The following is a 20,120-nucleotide window of genomic DNA, read 5'->3' as shown; positions in this document are numbered from 1 at the left end:
GTGTTTTATCTGCCAGATACACTGCACTGAGGCAGCAGGAAAGAACTTAGCTCAAGCATAATGAAGTGATTTTTTCACTATTTGGCCATGTGTTTTTTTCTGACCAATATCAGAGCAACAGAGCATGTCTGCTCACCATGTGTCTTTCCAGACAGACTTCTGAGCAAGAGATGTCTGCCACTTCCCCCCAGGTTAACAAACATGCAAATACACCATAACATAGGTTGGCAGTCTTGGGATCCACCCCGGATACATTTGCTCTCACAGACTTTTTTTTTTTTTGGAGAAAACAGACATCATAGATTGTTCAAAAGCACGTTCATTAACACTGGATAAAAAGAGTTAAGGCTGCTCTGGGAATGAGAAGCTGAAGACAGTTTTCCTGTATCAACCAACCTCCCTTCAGTCATTCCTCTCCAAACTTAATCATGTGAAAACACTTCCCCCAGCAGACACATACCCATGTTTCCATTTTCCATATTTCTGATATCTGGGCGCAGCCGACAGTCAGTGGGAGCCAGTATTGCCTCCATGCCCTCTTCTAGCTCATTGAGACTCACAGCAAAACTGGTGAAATTGTACATCTTCAAAGCAAATTAAAGATGGTAACACAAGTTATTCTGGCAAAGCAGCACCCAGGTTCCCTATGCCCAGTGGATACAACAGAACTTCCAAGAGCAATGACTGAGTCAAACCTTCTCCCACTGGTTACCCTGAAAGCAGGGTTAGGTTCACACAAAACTAGGGTGTTTTTTTGTTGGAGGGGAGGGACAAGGAAGGGCAGAAGGGGATGGAAAACACATCTCTAATTTTTTAAACAGTCTTTGCTTCAGAGGATCGATATAAATTTTCCTCCACATTTGATATTCAGCCTCATGATTTTTATGAAAAAAGAAACATAAAAGTACAGAAAACAAACAAGCAAACAAAAACCCAGCATATAAAAAAAAAGCAAAAAACAGAACAGGCAAACACCACACCTAAAAGAGCAAAAATTCTTGTTGAAACTATTGAAGCTAATATCCAGCTGCTGCATTTTTTGGAAGCCTGTCTTCCAACAGCAGGGAACCTATATCCATATTTCAGCCATTCCAAGTGCAGAGCTTCCTCAGGGTAACCTAAGGCACAGAAGCAGCTGCAGTCAGAGCAAGAATCTTTCTACCAACTTTGACACAGCAGCGATGCTTCCAGCACAGAAAGGAAGCAGAGATCTTGCTGCAGTGTAACCGTGCTGCTGCAGCAGCAGCTGCCAGAGCTTGTCAGGATGGATGCTAAGAACAGACCCTGCAACAAGGTTTCCCTAGAACATTAGTCATGTTCTCTTGGATAAGTCACTAGGGAGAGCAATGAAGAGACTGATTGAAACAGTTACCTGGGATGAGTTTGGTGGCCTACAATTTATTCTCCAAAGCAATTTACTGCCTGGTATGAACTGCACCGTGTCTTGAACCTCTGGCATATCATCAGCCTCATCATTTTCAGATTTAATAACATCTTCAGTCTGAAACAGAGATAACATTTGGCAGGGGAACAAAGGGAAATTGGACAGTTTCATCTAGAGCTCTATAATGACTGCTGAAGAATCTGTTCAAATTTGAGATATTAAACACGCTCCTGTACCTCTGCCTCACCCCTCATGTTTGCTTTTCCTTACTCTGTTGTTCCTCCCATTTTTATCGCAGTCTTGCTCCTGTTATCTCTGAATAGTCTCCCACCACCTACATACAACTTCAACATCTGCATTAAAAAAAAAAATAATAATAGCAAAGTAATGTCTTCCAGAATTCTTGCCTCTAGCCTCCCCTCTGTGCCATGCCATAGCTTAATTTCACCTAACATGACTATTACCTCTTCAAGCTGAAATGAGCCATGACTGCAATTTAAACCAGTTCCCTTAAGAGCCTAAGAAAGAAATGGGGCATGCCTGCTTTTGGATACTGCTTCATCACTTGCAAAAGATTTGGATGTGCAATTAAAAAACAGATATGCCCTTGTTTCAGTCTGATTTCCTGTGATCTAGATCCTAATAACTATGATCACTGCCAGTTGTGTTCCAAGTTCCTTTGTGACCAGATGCACTGCTGTGCATAAAGGAAAAATGCATAAAGGAAATCACACAGTGTTCTTCAAGAGGCTGCCCTCAGAATCTGAGAGACTGTCATAGGACACAGACAGCTACCTGGTGCAATTTCAGAGGGTTTTATCATGAGAAACCATATAAAACCACAACAACCAGAAGGGAAGTTTGAGGCAATAACCTCCTAGAGTGACAATATCGAGTTTTCCTCGCTTCTCTCACTCCCACCCCTTGTCTATTTTTCTTCTGCCCCCTCTGACACGGCTCATTTATTTTATTCAAAAATACCCTATTAAGTTAAACAGGGTCTGTTTCATACAGTACAAAACAGCTCCATATGGTTGAGAGTCTAATTTCAATCATCTGGTTTGAGCATTCATTATTCTAAAGACTCTTTCAGGCTACTTTCCATGTCAACATCTGGTTTACTGTTAAGACAGTTCCCCATCTAAATACAGATTTAACAGGAAGGAAAGAAGGAAAGAGTTGATTTTCATAAGCTGAACAGAACATTATTATTTAAGAAAAAAAAAAAAATCAAAATATAAGCCTGTACCATGACAGAATCCAAAGCCAATAGCAAGGCCTCATGCTGCTCTAGCTTCTTCTGATGTGAATACTTTTTAATAAAAGTTTGAACCTCTTGATGTTAAGAGTTATTAGATTCTGTTTAATTCTGTTTAATTTTCATTGAGCAACCAGGGTATACAAGACCCTGCTGATACCAGGAAACCCATGTCCTCTGCTGCACCATCCAACATTTTGCATTTTCCATATAACACTGAAGCTTTGGCAGTAACTTACCTGATACTGCTTACACGTGATGGGAAAACCCTGCATCATTCCAGCCCCCTTTGTTGTCAAGGCTGCCTAACACAACACATTCTGAAAGGCCGCATCACCAAAAAGCATCACTGACTTTAAAAAACATCCAAATCCTTGCATTTTTACATCTGGAGTTGGCAGTAGAGCTCCTTTCCTCATTCAAGGGCTGGACAACCTCAGCTTGGGGGTTGCTATGTGATGACTTGTCTTTGACAAACCTCTAGCAAACACCATCCCCATGAGCTCCCTCTGATGACAGCAGCTCACACCCAGGTCTACACAAGTTCTAAGTGCAATGCCTTCTCACGGGCCTGGCACTGCCCGCATCCAACCCCCACAAAAGACACTGCTTCAACCCTCCATTCACCACCTCCCGACCATTTCCATACAGAAGATGTTCTCCTTTCCTGTCTCATGTTCCATATCTTTCCTCCCTGAGGAATCCTGACCCTTACCGGCTTCGGTTTCTTCTGCTCCCCGCCTCTCTTCTCGTTCTTCTTGTACGTCTCATACATGGTGGGATCAGTGCACCACAAACATTCTGTCCACTTGCCATAGATCACACACAGCTTCTTTCTGCTGCAGAGAAAAAAAAAAAAGAGACTGAGCTTGTGCTTCTTGTAAAGCCTTCCAAGCCAAGTCAGGCAGATTCTGATCTATAATAAATATCCAGCCTCATACTTTGCTGTATTTTATGTTTGTCTGCATATTTCTTAGGAGTCAGGTAATTGATAATGCAAATAAAAGGTTTCAGATTATTTCAGTCTTTCTGACTTTCAGTCCTGCAGAACAGATCCTCCTGATTAGTCTCATGCTTTTGCCACAGTTAAAAGGAGTGTGGGGGCAATCAAGCCAATAGTTTACAATATGAAGACTCAGAATTTCAAAACTGGTTTGGGGTTAATTAAAAATTTCTAATAGCTATATTCTCTTTATTTTAGACTGAAGACTGGAATTGTAACTGTACAACAGTGAAATCAGTTGTGACTACTCTGCATTTTCTGTGGATACCTTTATTTCCCAAGATTGGACTGGAGAGTTTTTCTAATAATGCTTAAAATGATCATCCTATACTCAAGGGGCTTAATACTGACACAGAGAGGAGAAATGGGTGACAGTCTGCATTGGTAGCAGCTTTGTAGTCACATCAGTCATGGTCACTATGCCAGCACAAAACAAACTGCACAGTGCTCAGAAACAGAGAGACCAAAAGGATTTAATCACTTACTTTTTGTCCTGGATGTATCCCTCCACTCTGTGAAGCTCTTTCCCAAACAGGCCACATGGTTTAAAATTAAGGACACATTTATCTCCAGTACTGCAGAGGAAATAAATACATGCTTAAAGAAGCAATGTCTTGAATACAGTGGCAAGTTCACATTTTTATAATTTTTTTAATAATTATTTTTAACTATGGTGTATTATCTGACCAGGGCATTAGAAAGGCACAGGAATTTCAAAATTCCACAAAAAGGACAACAAATAAATCGATGTGCACATCAAGACACCAGCCTGTGGAAGCCAACTGAAAACATGACCATACTTCTAAGCTTCATGTATATCTAAAATACATCAAAAGTACTAGGGATAAAACATTACCTGTGATTTACAATTTCTACTGTTCCATATTGTTCTAACCACAGTTTACCAATAATTACATTATGTACACAGCAGGTTGGATTTGTCCATGTGTAAGCTTCATTATGTCTGCAAAGAAAACAGAGAAATAAGTAGTTTTCTTGAGTTTGGGATGGAGAGTAAGGCTGTTTGTGGCAGGGCAAAATATTTAGGACTCCTACGAACAGCCAGCAATTAACTTCAAAACAGAGAAGAAACAGATTTTTCTTTATAAGCCAACACTGTATTGTATCTAAACATTAGTGCAAGTTAATAAAGTGATATCCCATTTGTTTTTCTTCCTTCTCATAGACTTGAAAGTTTTACACTTGCTGTGCTTTTGATTACAAATTCCAGCTCAATATAAACAGCAGTCCAGGAATGCCTTTTTTTTATTTGTGCTTTTAAAGCTGTATGTGACCAAACAGAACACTTGCAGAACTGGACTGACAAGCTAGCACCTAATAGTGTCTTCTATTCAACTGACACCATTATCTAGTACATCCTTGTGTCCTCCTTGGGAAAGCTCCAGAGTCTTGGTGCCATCAGGGCACAAACCAACTTATGGGAAGTCACATAATTTATGAAAGACATCCAAAATTAGGGACAAGCCTAGAAGTAATCTGGAGAGGCACTCTTGAGTTTAACAGGAAGGTGATCATGCCCAGGAAGTTCCAAACAGGTGACGAGGCAATCCTGACAAGTTTCTCACGTGCCTTTATACCACAGAACACTCATTCTGAAGATGCAGCTCTTCCCACACAAACAGTCAAAGCCAACAACAATATTTAAAGCAAGATGAGCCTGAATAGCCTGGTAATAGAATTTTCTCTCTAATTTTTACACACCTTCACAGAACCAGCTTTCAGTAGCATTCAATTTTTAAGAAATGCTAATTTTCATGGAAGAAAATCTGGGTCAAATTGCTGTAGATACACAAGCATGGCATAAATTAAAACAAACACACAAAAAACAAGGAGAGCCCTGAAATTAAGCAGTGAAAAATAACTTGTAAATTAACTCTTCAGCAAGAGGCTTTTAGATAATCACTTATGAGAAGCCAATAAGATTATTAGCACCTATCTTGATTTATTCAAGTAAATGTTAAGGACACCAACATAAAAAAGGTATTTACTTCTCATACTCACTTCAGAAGCTCCAAAGTAATGGTTCCCCGAGGCTCTGCTTCTATACTCTTTCCCCAGAATTTTAGTTTGGGATAGATTGATCCATGAAAAATAAAATCCTTATTGAGGCCTTCAGAATAAAATGCACTAATAGGTGGGTGGTGGCTGACTTGCTCAGATATAAACCTAAATCCTAAATCCTCCCTAGCAACAAGAAAAAAAAAGAGCATTAAACAGTAGGCTTTTTTAAATGTTACAAAAGAAAAGAGCTACTTGATACTTTAAAAATGTTTGAAGGATTTTTAGATTAAACTGAAGGTGAGACTTTTCTAGTCCTGTGACACTTGTACAATTAATGAAAGAAACTGTACTTTGAACACCTCTTCATACCCCAAACCAACCCACATTCAAACACCTAAATGACACTTGAACAATTAACAAAAGGAATTGTACTCTGAACACATCTTCATACCCCAAATCAACCCACATTCAAACACCTAAATGACTTTCTACCCATTTGAAGAAGTTCCACTGAAATAAATGAAACCCTTTGGGCAGCAGTAGAAGGTCTGACTGAAAATTATTTTCTCCACTGCAGCCTTAACACCCATTTATCTAAGCAAGCTGGAGGTCCTTCAAACTAACTCCTCTATCTGACATGATCAGCAAAACACTCCTTAAATTAATTTATAGTCTCTGGTCAGGAAATGTCTTTGGTGGAAGAACACAGACCATTTCTTCTCTCAATAATTCAAAGAATACTCTGCCTAAACCTAGAAATCAAATAATTAGCTTTTATAGCAACTTCTCAAAGACTTTGAGATAGTTCGGGTAAAAAACCTCAGAAATATATTTTAGGTTTTTTTATTTCATTGAATAAACAGCCAAACTAGTATGGGAGTCTGCTAATCCAGAAGTTACACATACTTATAACAAAAATAACCCCAGCTCTCAATTTAAATCAATTATTACCTGGTTAATTCATAGGTTTCTCCTAACAGTGGGTTAAATGGTTTGCCAGTTCTCTCCCACTGAGAAGCTACAGCAGAAACTGCAAAAGCAGCTACAGCCTGTAAGCAAATTAAGAACACATTGCTATAATAGTACATTAAAACTGTAAGTGTAATCTATTTTATTTGTTGCACATTACAGTATTTCATTCTTCTTCCAAAAAGAAAGCAGTATATATTAAGGGCAGAACATCTGTAAGTCACAGGGTAAGTGATACAGAAGTGGGGAAATATCAAAAGCTAATAAAGAAATCTCATTTCCAAAAGGAATTATTTTCTGAAGTACATTTTGCCAGGTTAAACTCTGCTCCATGCTTCTCTGCCTCCCTCTAAGAGGACTTAAATCTACTTTTCCCCTATGAGCAATACCAGCACAACCTCATGTACACAGGGCTGGTTTCAATGCATTCAGTTCCTTATATTGAGACCAGTCAGGTGCTATACTCTATGGATTCTACTCTGAACAATGATCAGTTTTGAAGGAGAGAGTGGTAAAACTTGTCTGTCACAACAATTTTTCATCCAGTAACTTAAAAATCATGGAGCCACAAAACAAATGAAGTTAAGGTGACTTAGAGGCAGGATCTTACCTCACAACACAAAACCACGAGTAAGAGTGACAGTTAAAGCAATCCTGAAAAGGATACAGGTCCTTGGGCACTGTCAGTTGTGACACTCTCCTGCACTAGACTTTTGTCTCAGATTCTGTGCACACCATCCCATGTGCAAGTGTCACAAATACCTGAGACAGCCACTATGAATCAAGAAACTTGTCTAGACAGACAGATACAAGCATTCCTATGCTAGCCCCAAGAGAAAGAAATACACTCAAGTGAGAAACTGTCTTGAAATGAAAGATTTTAGGAGAGACCAACTTCTTCTGAACTAACCAGAAGGTGGTACCTGTGACTTACCTGCATTCTTTCCAGGGGGTCTGCATGACTACAAGCCTTATTAATGAGGTATATGTGTTCCATGTATTCCGTTATCCGCTGCAGGAAACTCAACGGCTCATTGAAGACAATAGGCATCGTGATCTTGGACAGCTCCTGGGTGACAAAAGGATAAGTTCATTTCTTAGACACGACACTAAGCTCATAACTGACAACAACACGAAATTTGAAAATCAGTTGTGGGTTAGTTTGTGGCATTATTTAAAAGACATTTTGCTAAGCCTATATTAGGCCTCCAAGTGCTACGGCTGAAAGAGGCTGGAAGAGCTGCAGAACCTTCCTAGGAGTCTGAAGGAATAAACAGCCTCAAAAATTGATCCAGTTAACCTGGTACATTCAAGAAAAATGTTACCTTCTATTCTGTGGTCTACATAAGAGGTTAAAATTTCCATAGATAGCAGCAATAATGTGCCAACCAGTTCATGACAGATACCAAAGTACCACACCTTCCTTTTAAATCCTCACGTACCTATTTGCATAAAATCTAACTATTTTACTGAAGTAACCACAAATTGTGTTTTAAAAGGAACAGTTACACAAAGAATAGGGTTTGGATTGCTCTAACAAATTTTAGTGGCCTTATTTAAGCAACCTGTTATTTGTGTCAAAATGTTTCTTGTTTCACAGGTGGATACAAGACAGACAAAGTTCACAGATATTTCCAACTCTGCAGGTCTTCTACTGTATCAAAGCAAATCTGGTAGTTTAATTAAAAAGTTGTACTCATGACTGAGCACTAAAGCACCATTTAAGTGCTTAAAACTTAGTGGAAAGGAGAAAGCCACCAGGTAAGCTAATGCAATGTTTTCCTCACATTGTCACAGACAATAAAGGGGAAAAAAAAGTTGCTCCTAACTGACTTTAATTGATTTGGTCCCAGCAAAGCATTCCAGTAGATAGGTCACTCATCCTAATGAAAGGAGTTTGGACAGTACAGCTGTATCTCTTATATGACATAAATTAAGGTAGCAGAAGGGTTCACTGACTTGTCTGTTGTGTTCAAAGACTGTATTGGCAGACCTAGACTAGACATGAATGTAATTGCTACCACTTCTAAAAGTGGCTGTTGCAGCAAGGCCCTCTGCAGAACACCATTTTCATTCCTAACAAGAATGAAGTAAACAAACGTGGAACTGAATTCTTAAAAGATTAAAAGAAAACACCAGTGGGGTGCTTTACACCACAGAGCAGAGGCTTGTGTTTCTGGGTCCAAGAATAAATCCTGTGATGCTATTACATCACACCATTAATACCCCAAGACTACCCTGGGCTCTCTAAGACACTCTATCCCAAACTTTTCTACCCCTTCAAAAGCATTTTTTTTTTTTTGGCACAAACTGCTTAAATTGGGAGGAGAGGGGCTGGTGCTCCAACGTGCTCCAACAGCTGAGACAAGTAAAGAAACAGCACTGTTAGTAAATGGATGATGAGATTTAGAGAGCTGCAGTTTAAGATTATGTTCCCTACAGAAAAGAAATGCAAAAGGCACCAGGTTTTGCTCTATGTTGTAAGTTTTAAGCAATTAAATTAAGCAGTTGAAGTTAGGAGACCTAACATCAGCATATTTCAGCCAAGCTAACTTACCAGTCCAATGCATTTTTTTAATATGCTCCACACACTAAAATCACTCCTAGAAAACATTGGGGCAGGTAATGATGTCCTGTAATGGGAAAAAAAACAAATGTCATTATCAGCACCATAAACAAAAGATTCTCACTTGTAGGTATTGAAGTAATTTATAAAGAAAGCAAAACATTAACCTATGTTGACATAAGAAACAGACAAGTGAAATGCCTTTCAGTTCCAATGAGAATTAATTAACCTCTTCCAAGAAGAACGCTAATGCCCTAAAAGATAATGAGCCTCACATACTCACTTCTCATTTACTGTGCAGCACCCTGTGTTTACCTGTGCCTCTTAATTCCATTTTCTTGAATCTCTGTCTCTCCGTTACGCTTTCCAGTCCTACTGCTTTGGTGTGGATCCAGATCAAGCATTTCTGACACTTTATGATTTGCTTCTGAAAAGTCTCCTGAAGAATTGTCAGAATCAAAGCCTGCATAAAAACCACAAGGCAATAGTTTTCTAAGAAACCTTATTATGCCAGAGTGCCACCCACATTTTGTGACTCTCACAGCATAAGTACACTTACACCTGGTTATTTTATTTTAAAGAATATCAAAGTGAAAACCCTTTATTAAGTGATCTAATTTCCAAGATGATTTAGAGCAAAGTCTTGTATTAGAATCAAGCATCCTCAACTATTTTTTCACACTGATGAATATAAAACCAATTTAGAATCTTGCAAGTTCTTCAGTAGCTCCTAATCAGATTAGTTGTATTGTCTCTTCTGCAGAGCTGCAGTGTGATTACAGTAATTTTGTTCATTTCAGTCATTTCTCAAAGACCTTAAAAAATTTAACTTATCCTACTTACAATGCAAACAGGCAAGGAGCAAAAAAAAAGAGAAAATGGCCTTTTCACAATTCAGCAGCAAATATTCAGACCACTAGAGCAACAGAAATGTAGGATACCCCATTTCTTTTTGCTATCCATGTGTGCAAACCACAAGACCCTTCCCTAATGGTTACAGCACCTGTGTACACCAAGATGAATCATTCCCAGAGCTCTACAAGTGATCCAACGCATGACTGGCAGTAAATGGCTCCTTTCCTGTGACCCAATTCTATCCACTTGGGTGGGTAACTGCTGAAAACACTGTCATAACTAAAAGTCAGCACCCCCAAAAACAACATGCTCCAAAGAGCTTTAACCATAGAAAGGTTAAACCAACAGGAACCTACAGGAACACAAGCTTCTGTAATCAGGCAGCTTTAAGTACAAGTTGGACTAAGCCAATAATCCAAGAGTTTAGTCTAATGATTTCACATCACACGACTTCCCACACACACTTAGAAAAATGACAATTTATTTTTTGCATATGCTGAAAATAACTCAAAGAGCATTAAGTTCTTGTTGAGTGCCACAAGGGTCAGTTCTTCACCAAGAACTACAAGACAACTTTGGTTTCCAGCTTCCAATTTAAGAGTCAGAATCCAAAAGCAACGTGATAACGTGTATATTTGCTGGCACATAATTCTTGCCACAGTTTTAAGGAACACACTCACATTTTTGTATTCCTTTCATTCCACTTATCACAACCTGGGCCACCACTTGTCTACGTGCTGACAGTTAGCATCACACTCAGCTACAACCTATCCCAAAGTCCAGTTGTGGGTACAGAAGATTCCAAAATATTACAACGCATGTAAACACTCTAATGGAGTAAAGAAATCAGCTTTGACAAAGATAATTTCCATCTTAAATAGAGTAAAATATTGTGATCCTCTGTGATAAACTGTTTAAAAATAGAGAGCATCTATCACAAGTACTACTTAAACTTTATCATCTCCCATATGGTGCTTTTACTTTATTAAAGCAATTCATGAAGACACTTAAGCAAAATCCAAAAGTTCCCATTTTTTCAGGCATCAAGACTGTGAGAATAACATTCAAAACTACACAAGGAAGTACCACTGACAAGATCCTGTTTGGTAAGCAGCAAGTGTAATGGGTGATGTTTTAAACTGTCTGCTACATTTTGATGTCACAAGTATGTAATTACACAGCAGTAACCACACCTCAGCAGTCTTAGTACTTAATTGGAAAGTATGATAGTCATAACATGTTCAGGTCATTAAAATGAAGACTACCCTGAAACACCTGACTTAAAAAAATCAAACAACACATGCTTGTCTTCAGTCAACCCATAACAGAATATTTGTTGTTTAAAAAAAGCATTTCTAACCATTTATTGGCTTTTTTGGAGCCTATTACAATACAAGGAGATAGAAAAGGCAAGTACTGTAGGGCAAATGAAATAACTGTTATTAGTTTGACTGATGAAGTTGAAAAAAACAGATGGGCTTTCAGGTACACGTTCCCTCACCCAGAATGCTGATCAAACAGACACAACATAAGAACACCACCACATTTAATGGGCACTTCAATGAGATAAACACACCTAAATGTAAAGCTTCATAACAGGACTAGTCAACTGGCTTAGAGGGGAATAGTTATAAAAAACGTTACTGGAATTACAACCTTTACATTGTACTTGAAACCTTGCAAATCCGACCAAATGATCGTCTTTTTATTCAAACTAGTCTCTCTGTTTCTCCATGATTCAGAATTGTTTTGCGCTGCTCCAGTATGGGAATTTAGACTCAGGCATATACATAATTTGTGGACAACAATATATAATTGGTAAGTAAATTAATGCCAATTTAAACAAGTATCTTGCATACAAACAACAAAAACTAAATCCCCACTCCAGAAATATAAGATATACCAGAAGTGTATTTAGTCTTTATTAAGTCTTTATTAAGACTTTATTAAGATAGTCTATAATAAAGTCTTTATTAAGAGTTCATCTCCACCTAATTACTTCAAAAAAACAAAACAAATAAGAAAACAACTAGCAAACACAGCTAGATAATCACTAGACCTTCAACTATACTTTCAAACTCAAGTATCAACTGGCTTGTATACTTAAGTCCATTGAGAAGGTTTTAAAAGCTGCTTCTCAATGAAGTTATAAATATTATAGTTCTGTGAAGAACTATCCAGAGAACACTCTTCACAGAGGAAGAAGTACTGATCTGAAATAAACACAATTTATTTTCTCTTTTTCTAGTTTTTCTCCTTTACAAACAGTCTCCAGCTGCCATTAAAGTATTGAACATGCAAAACTGAATACCTAAGTTTTACTTGCAGGACAGCTTTTATAGTGAAGAGCCACTGGGAGTGAGAATAAAAATGAGAATTTAAAATAGGGGATAGGGCACCACTTAGAAATAAAATGTCAAAAATTAGCTTAATCAACAGTCCCAACTTAGACATGTTAAGAGTGAAAGAAAAGCCTTTTTAAAAGTCTTAAATTTGCTAATTAAAAAGCTTAAGTTGGGTGCCAACATTAATCTGTCTTAAGAGCTTAAAGAAAAGTGACTTGCCAGTAACTCTAGTTTTCTTAGCCTTCTTCTTCCACATCCTGCAAATGAAACAAATCCACCCAGACTATGCTATCCATCCACCTACAAGGCAGCAGAGAGGCACACCGTACTGTGAGTCACACACCAAGACACAAGACCACTCCTTTTGTACAGTCAGCAACTTCCTTAAATACTAATTAAGCCTTGTCACTCCAGACAGAAAGGGAATCAAAACAGCAGAGTACTGAGAACCTTCAGACCTAAAAAGGGCATGAAGAATAGGGATAAATATGCTGGAAGTGTAGAGAACTACTGAATTCCACTTTTCCACCCAGGTCCATCTTCTCCCCGTGTGTCCGTGTGGTGCTGCTCCAATAGGAGGCAGGCTGGCTCTTTCCAACACTTCAACACTGGGGCAGAATCTCCTCTTTTAGTTTGATCCCAACATGATAAAAATGTCTACATTTGGCAGCAGATACCTCCCTTCCTCCTCTTCAAGTGAAAGCAATAGTTTAAAGTGATCAACAGCCAAGCAATTGGCAATGGAAGGGCAATACCCCACAAATACACTGGGCCAGATAAACCTCATGGGCACAGAACAGATTTCCATGGAAGTGCAGGTTGATGTTTAAAAAAAAAAAAAAATCAAAACTACTGGTATTTGTAAAAAATAAAATACCCTGGTAACTAGGCAAGCATTCTCCTGTTCTCTGGCTATCCTTTCCCACTTTGGCAAATAGATACCTGATAGAATTGATGAAGGATGCAATACTGAGCCAGCAGAACCTGATGGCACACAGTCTCTAACTAGACTGTGATGAGATCAACAACCATGAGGTGACCTAAGCTCCCTGTCTCATAAAATTTCAAAGAATTGACTGTTTTACCTGATCCAGTCACAGAGAAGACTAACCCCTAGATCTGAGAAAAAGCAGATGCTGAGCTGTCAGGACGTACAGGTAACACTTCCAAGAGATTCCCAAGGGGAGCACTCATTCACGAAGTAAGGATGTCAAGTGTCCAACTAATCAGCAATGCTAATAACCTCTGAATGCAAAGGAACTTCTCTCCATGGGAACTCTTTACCAGTCACTAACTTGATTCATCACCTGTACATATAACACAGCCCATCCTGCACATCTGCAAGCATACTCATCACCCAGTCAGGGACAAACCAGCTGCCAGGACTATTCCCAACCATGCAGCATGCAATTCCAGCACACGAACCCGTCTTTTGGATATGATGGGGACAGTGTCAGAAGCAGGGAACTTCTCAGCCAAAGACATGAAATCCACCACAAAAAAAACCAGGGGTCTCTTTAGGACAGATTGACATTCTACAACTGGATGTCAGCAGTAACTACAGAAGTGTAGTTGTGGAGTGTGACCTCATAGTATCTTAGAGCAGGCAGGACACTACTTGGGCTGCTGCTGAAACTCTCTTTTCATTCCCAACCACTCTACACTGACTGTTGCCAGCATTTCTCATTTCACCTCTATTACAGGATCTCTGAGCAGACATTGAAGTGGAAGACTTTGAAATGGTTTGAGATCTTTGACAGGATTATTTTATTACTTTTTTTTTATTAAAATACTTCAAGCATTTTATTTCACCACTACAACCACGTAAGGCTCTTATAAACAACCATTCATCTTTATTAGTTCAAAGAAAAGTACTATTTGATACACTGCTCAAGTGTGAAGTGATTCATGTTTGCTTTTCTGGAAACAGCACTGGATGGCAAAGACTTTTGGCTCCCTATCTTGAAAGCAGACTTTTACAGCAATTTGTTTCTCCCTAGAAAAACATTTTCTCCTTCAATTCTTCAGGATAAGTTTTCCATTAAAATAAATAAAATAATAATAAAAGTAATCCAAGGAAGATATTTCACCTTTCAAAGGGTATGAAAAGCATTACTCAAGCTGCTAGTAAATTACCTGCATTTTAAAGAAAATGACAGCAAGACTTTGCTACTAAAGGATTGTTACAGGGATAAATTCATAGCTTTAACAAAAACCCCCTTCATTTCCAAGTCTGAACCCGAATTATCATTCTCCTCTTCTTCTCAGCAGCTAGCACTACAAGTTTTACGAACAGCATTTTACTTTTTATTTCTTTCTTAACAGCAATATATTAGCAGCCATTCACCACACACAATGCAGCTTATAGGAGGGTTTTTTTAGGGTTTATTCTGTTTTTTTGGCAGCATGGCCATCACTCACCCGTAACGGCATCATAAAACTCTTCTTCACTATTCATCCTTCAGTGTGGAATCTCTGTACAGCCAATCCAGCTTCCTCTAATGCATCCTTGAACTTGATTTAGAGATTGTCTGTGTGCTGTCAAAGCCCTCTTTTGCAAATGCCCAGCTGCTTTAGATGATCTATGTGGCAAAACAGGGAAAAAGAATTAGCAACTTCCACATTTCTTACCAACACAAACATGCACATCTGACAAATACTAATTTTCCTGTTTTGTCCCGTGGCAAAAGATGGATTTTTATATTCATAAGTAAACAGCCTTCTTTGATACCAAAGTAATCCTGAAGATGAATACTACCTACCACAAGAACAGCTGACATACTATGCCAAATTTCTCCTTGTATAAATACATACATTCTTGTAAAATAGACCTTATTTTACAGCAAGTTAAATTTCAGGCAAGTACAGCTTGAAGAAGCAGAGAACTGAAGGAAGAAAAAGCTGGCAAAACAAAAATCCTCCTCTTCAGCCAGAGCATAAATAGTACAGCAACCTTAACCAGGAAAGCTGGGAACAAGAATGAGAATCTTGTCTCTCTATATCTCACTGTTGCATAAAAATGTTGGGCCCCACTGTGCATCATGCAACCAGCACCTAGTGACCACTAGAGAAGTGTTGTCAGGCTCCTGCTATGAACTCCTGAAGAGACAAATGGAGATTTTTCCCTCTAGAGGGGCAGTGTAAAGAAACAACAAACTTTTTCTCCATAAATCCAAGCACACTGCAAACAACTTACAGATTTATGAAGCATTCCAGCTCTACTTTATGGATAGACTAAATTAGATTTTTTCCAGATGGCTGGGAGTGGTATCACAAACATTTTTACTTCACCCAACTTTAGCCAAAGGAGAATGAGAAAATTTCACTTCCACTCTTACAAATATTCATCAGGCACCAATGATGAGCCAAGTACAAAAAGATAAACAGCATGGCAATGCTATCAGTATCTCCTCCAAAACAATCTCAACCTGTCAGTCTCCATTTTTTTTATGATCCTTGAAGATCCCACTGCATTTGTGACCATAGCTTTTCCCAAGTAATTATGACTTGCACAATTCCATCCCAATTAAGAGAAAGAAAACCAGAAGCAAACTCCACTCCTAGTAGCACAGCTTGCCACCTTTGGAGCCAATTCCTTTTCTCTTCCTCTCTCCAAGAAATCACACTGCACAATTCCACCTGTATTTCAACTCCTTTTACCTCACTGCCCAGAACAAGAGTGATTTGAATGTCACACACACATACAGTCAACCCAACTCTCCATTCATAAGGAGGAGCTAAAATAGCCTATTTTGGAACTCCTCTAAGTTAGTGAACACAGCATTCACCTTGGAGTGTTAGGTCTGTCAAGGCCAAATATTTCAGTTTGTCCCTTTCCCTTAGCAACTCCCTGTTTTGCTGGCCACTGTAGGGTTACATCTCCATCTCTGCATCATGGTGACTAACTGAGCTTCAGGTGATCTTCAGCAATTTCTTATCCATAAGCCCTCACCTCCACAAGGGCAAAATTGGATGCAGCTGCTTCTCTTGCCTGTTGCTACCACGCTGTTGCAATTACTCTCAGCTGGATGATAGTTCCCTTCCCCTTTTCCTGTGCTGTTCTCCACTTACAGACCTTTAAACCTTCAACTTTCTTGCTCATCAGAAACCAGTTTCTGACTTACTTTTCGCAAATGCTGCATTCTACTATGCAAGAGGGATGCAACAGCTCAAGACATGAAAAAGCCAGACACATGGATGTCTGAAGACTTCCAATGTCAGATCATCAGCAAGCACTCTGCTTCTGTAAGGGAAAGGAGCAGCAACCTCAGAATGATATGGGCAGTTCAGGCCACTAGTAACCATGCTGCCACAGAATGAAAGGGAGAAACTATTAACTAACAGCTGGTTCAAGAGCAGCAGCCGGCTTAGATTTCTGGGTGAACTGAACAGCAGAATTGGTTACATTGTTCTAAATCTGCACTCTAAGTACTAGTCAGTGTACTGGTGGAAGCCAGTCCCTGACTTCTTAAAAAAAAAGCTTGTTCATACCAAAGTTTTTGTCAGTTTAACAGCTTCTCCAAACTTTCCAGCCCCCCGCAATAGGTCTGGAAGCACCTTTTCCAAATAAGTGATACCTTTGCAGAAAATCTGTCCTTGAGGATGCAACTATGTAAACCTTTCAAGGGGTTGGAAAGATGGAATTCAAAGAAAACCATTGTTACGTAAAACAGGAACTGGACATCAAGGGACAACTGCTCACCCCAGAAGCCATTATCAACATGCTCAACAGACTCTACTAGTTTGCCAAAAATGTTACTTTGGAGGGCTTGTTAACCCTCCAAGCTACTGTATCCTTGAAGATGCAAGACCTTTATGGTTTCAATTGTCCACAAGTATTGCATCCTTCCAGCAAAACAGCAGCCAATATTTCCAGAAGGAAACGTGTTTATGCATAAGATACAGCTCTCTCATGATCAGCACTATCCATCATTTTCTCTATGCTTTCTTGCATCTTCCCTTTTTATATTAGTCTCTACCTATCTGCAACTCATAAAAAGGGGAGAGAAGAGCTAGTTCAAACCCCATCCCTGCTCAGTTCTAATGCAAAGAGCAGGTCCCTCTGCAAACACTGTCATGTTTCATATCTGACTGCAAGCTCCAGAGATGCTTCCTAACAACCCCCTGCATGCTATAGTCTTGTACAGAAGGCACTAAGACATAAAAACTATGATTTAAAAAATTGTCAGTTATCACTAAGAACCTTAAACAGTCATACAGATGAATGCCAGTTTCTCCTTTCCTCCTTCCTGCACAATAATTGTGTTACAAAAGAACTTGTGAAGTGAATCACCTCACACAGTGGGGCAGCTTCACGACAAAGACAATGAAGCTTTCCTATAAAAACACTCAAATATAAGTGAAGCAACTACAATGAAAGACTCGACTGAAAGCAAGAGTTATGCTGCTTCCTCCTGATACGCACCTCCCACCACACCTTAAGCTCATTATTTGAAAACAAAAGTTCAGTCATTTCCCTGTGAGCTACATATAAGCTTTGTTATTCTTACCTTAAGAACAAAATATTCATGGAAGTCACTTCAAGCAATAGTTGAAAATTCTCCTAAGATGCTAGGAGAATTTTTAAAGAATGAAATAATATACTTTGCATCAGAGTTACAGCAGGAATATATGAAGTCTCATATCGCTTCTTTTACATTCAGTTCTTTAATTTAGCAGAGATTAATTTGCATGGAGCTGAACACACAATGATAACAGCATTTAGCTTTCATGAGCAAAAAAGCTTGGATTAAGCCCTTTTCTTTTGCTAAAAGCAACAGCAAAAAGTTACTTTCAATGAGGCTGAAAGGCCAGAAGACAGAAATATTTGTTTGCTTCATGTTCAGTATCTGCAATACAATTTCCTCCTCCATGTCCACCAGGTACCCAAAAGAATCCAGTCACACACTAGCAACCATAGTTAACAGCTTTATCAGAATTGACATTCAATACTCCTGCCTCAGAAAGACCTTCAGGAGATAAAGGACCAACTCCCATCCTGGAGAATCATTCATAACCATCAGATCATGTTCAGATCTTTTAGTCCTACACTCTAGAATAAATACAAAGTATATTTCGATATTTTCCTACATACACAGTGTTCATCAGCAAAATAACAGTTTTCCATACAGGACTTCACTCACTCTTGGTTGTAGAGAACCCTATTCCAGCAGTCAGGATTCACTGGTTTACAGGTTAAAATTCCCTGAGCGGGCTTCACTTGAGGAGCCTGTGCTAATGGGCTGGGCCTGGGTACCCAAGGCACAGACACACAGAAAGGTGCCTTGGTCCTGGGATTGCAGCCCAGCTGCATTGTCACATTTATGGACAAAGAGAGACTGTGCAAATCATTTCCTAAATAATAGGAAAAAGCTGCAAATAGAGGCACCTTAAGAGAACTGGAAATTCGTAATATAATGACAACACACTCCTGACCACAAGCAGCCCAGATGTTGTGGTTTACAAGATAAGCTCCTCTATTTCCTCATATTTGAAGGTGATAAGATTTGTCTATACTAATTGGATCTACTATGGGATTTGTGTGCATGAATAAAAACTGCCATATTTATTTTTATTGTTGTAATACAATGATTTCCCTACAGGAGAGATGCTATTTTTGAAGCTCAAACTGAAAGGTTGTCCAGAATATTCACAAAACAATTTTACTCTTTGAAATCCCATTTAAATTGAGTGCCGAAGCAATTAACAGAAAACAACAAAGTTAACATAATTTATTGAGGCAACTTTTGAACATGTGATTTGGGCAGAACCTCGTTTTTCTAGTTATTTTGCTTATTTGCATGCCAATGCCTATAATCTACAAAACCAGACTAGCAAGAGTTAAGCCCAAAGCCTAGAATGTAATGTCAAAAACTTGTAAGAGCTTCTGGTATCTTTGCACCTTGATGTTGTAAAGCCATTCACAAACAGGTTAAACAAGATATTGTGCTGTCCAATAGCACAATTTGGAAATGCAGATACCAAAGCTGAAATAAGAATGCCATGTTGGTCCCAAGCAAGTGACCCCAAAACCTGAATAGGTAAGGGATGAAACATAACTACTAATCACATGGACACTAAGTCTGTTCTGTATTTTTGTTTTTAGAAAGTCTCATTGGTGCTTCACAAGTAGGCAAAAACAGGTTATTTGTTAAAGCTCCTTTATATTCTCACAGTTTATCAGAGAAGGTTCACACATTCCTATAGGACCGATGACCACGGACAGACCATCTCTTAAAGGACATGATGTTTTGCAAGGGCAAAGAATGAAACAAAGCAAGAAGTTGTAATAAATACTGCAGAAACACAAGAAAATAACTGCACCACATTCACAGCACACCTTGAAAGAGGTTCTAGGGAGAGGACGGAATTATTAAGATCGACACCCTGCTGTCCAGAAGTACTTCTGTCACAGACAGAACAAACAGAAAGGGCTGCTCCTCAATATGCATGGCACACCAATGGGCACAACACACACTAAGATCTCAAGAGGCTCAGTCCCAGCATCAAACATGCTTCCCTCAGTGTTACAGCCTTGATACAGAGCACATAACTATTCACACCACCCACGCCAGGGTGACAGCCAAGGCCCCGTGACAAAGGAAGGCACCATTCATACCTGTCGCTCAGCTGGGTATGAATAACATGAAAGTGCTCTGTCAAGCACGGTGCTGAACAAGGAACTGCACAGTAACTGGTCCCAGGTGACCTGCCTTCCA

The 20,120-nt window shown here is 39.1% G+C and overlaps 1 protein-coding gene across 3 annotated transcripts in view; it reads right to left on the bottom strand.

The window, feature by feature from the left end:
- Positions 1-20,120, bottom strand: part of OSBPL2 (oxysterol binding protein like 2) — a 33,081-nt gene that overhangs the window by 4,198 nt on the left and 8,763 nt on the right. For all 3 annotated transcript variants that reach the window (XM_051633124.1, XM_051633126.1, XM_051633125.1), the window contains exons 2-12: positions 14,824-14,984; positions 9,518-9,665; positions 9,194-9,269; positions 7,571-7,705; positions 6,619-6,716; positions 5,668-5,850; positions 4,502-4,609; positions 4,131-4,220; positions 3,358-3,481; positions 1,373-1,501; positions 461-584 (exon numbers count right to left, since the gene is read on the bottom strand). In XM_051633124.1, the coding sequence (XP_051489084.1) occupies positions 461-584; positions 1,373-1,501; positions 3,358-3,481; positions 4,131-4,220; positions 4,502-4,609; positions 5,668-5,850; positions 6,619-6,716; positions 7,571-7,705; positions 9,194-9,269; positions 9,518-9,665; positions 14,824-14,860 (1,252 nt within the window). In that variant the 5' untranslated portion in view covers positions 14,861-14,984. The remainder of the gene's footprint in view (positions 1-460; positions 585-1,372; positions 1,502-3,357; positions 3,482-4,130; positions 4,221-4,501; positions 4,610-5,667; positions 5,851-6,618; positions 6,717-7,570; positions 7,706-9,193; positions 9,270-9,517; positions 9,666-14,823; positions 14,985-20,120) is intronic.

The sequence above is a fragment of the Apus apus genome, chromosome 15, assembly GCF_020740795.1.
Source record: "Apus apus isolate bApuApu2 chromosome 15, bApuApu2.pri.cur, whole genome shotgun sequence".
In the NCBI taxonomy this organism is placed as follows: domain Eukaryota; kingdom Metazoa; phylum Chordata; class Aves; order Apodiformes; family Apodidae; genus Apus; species Apus apus.
This window is presented reverse-complemented; position numbering and strand designations above follow the sequence as displayed.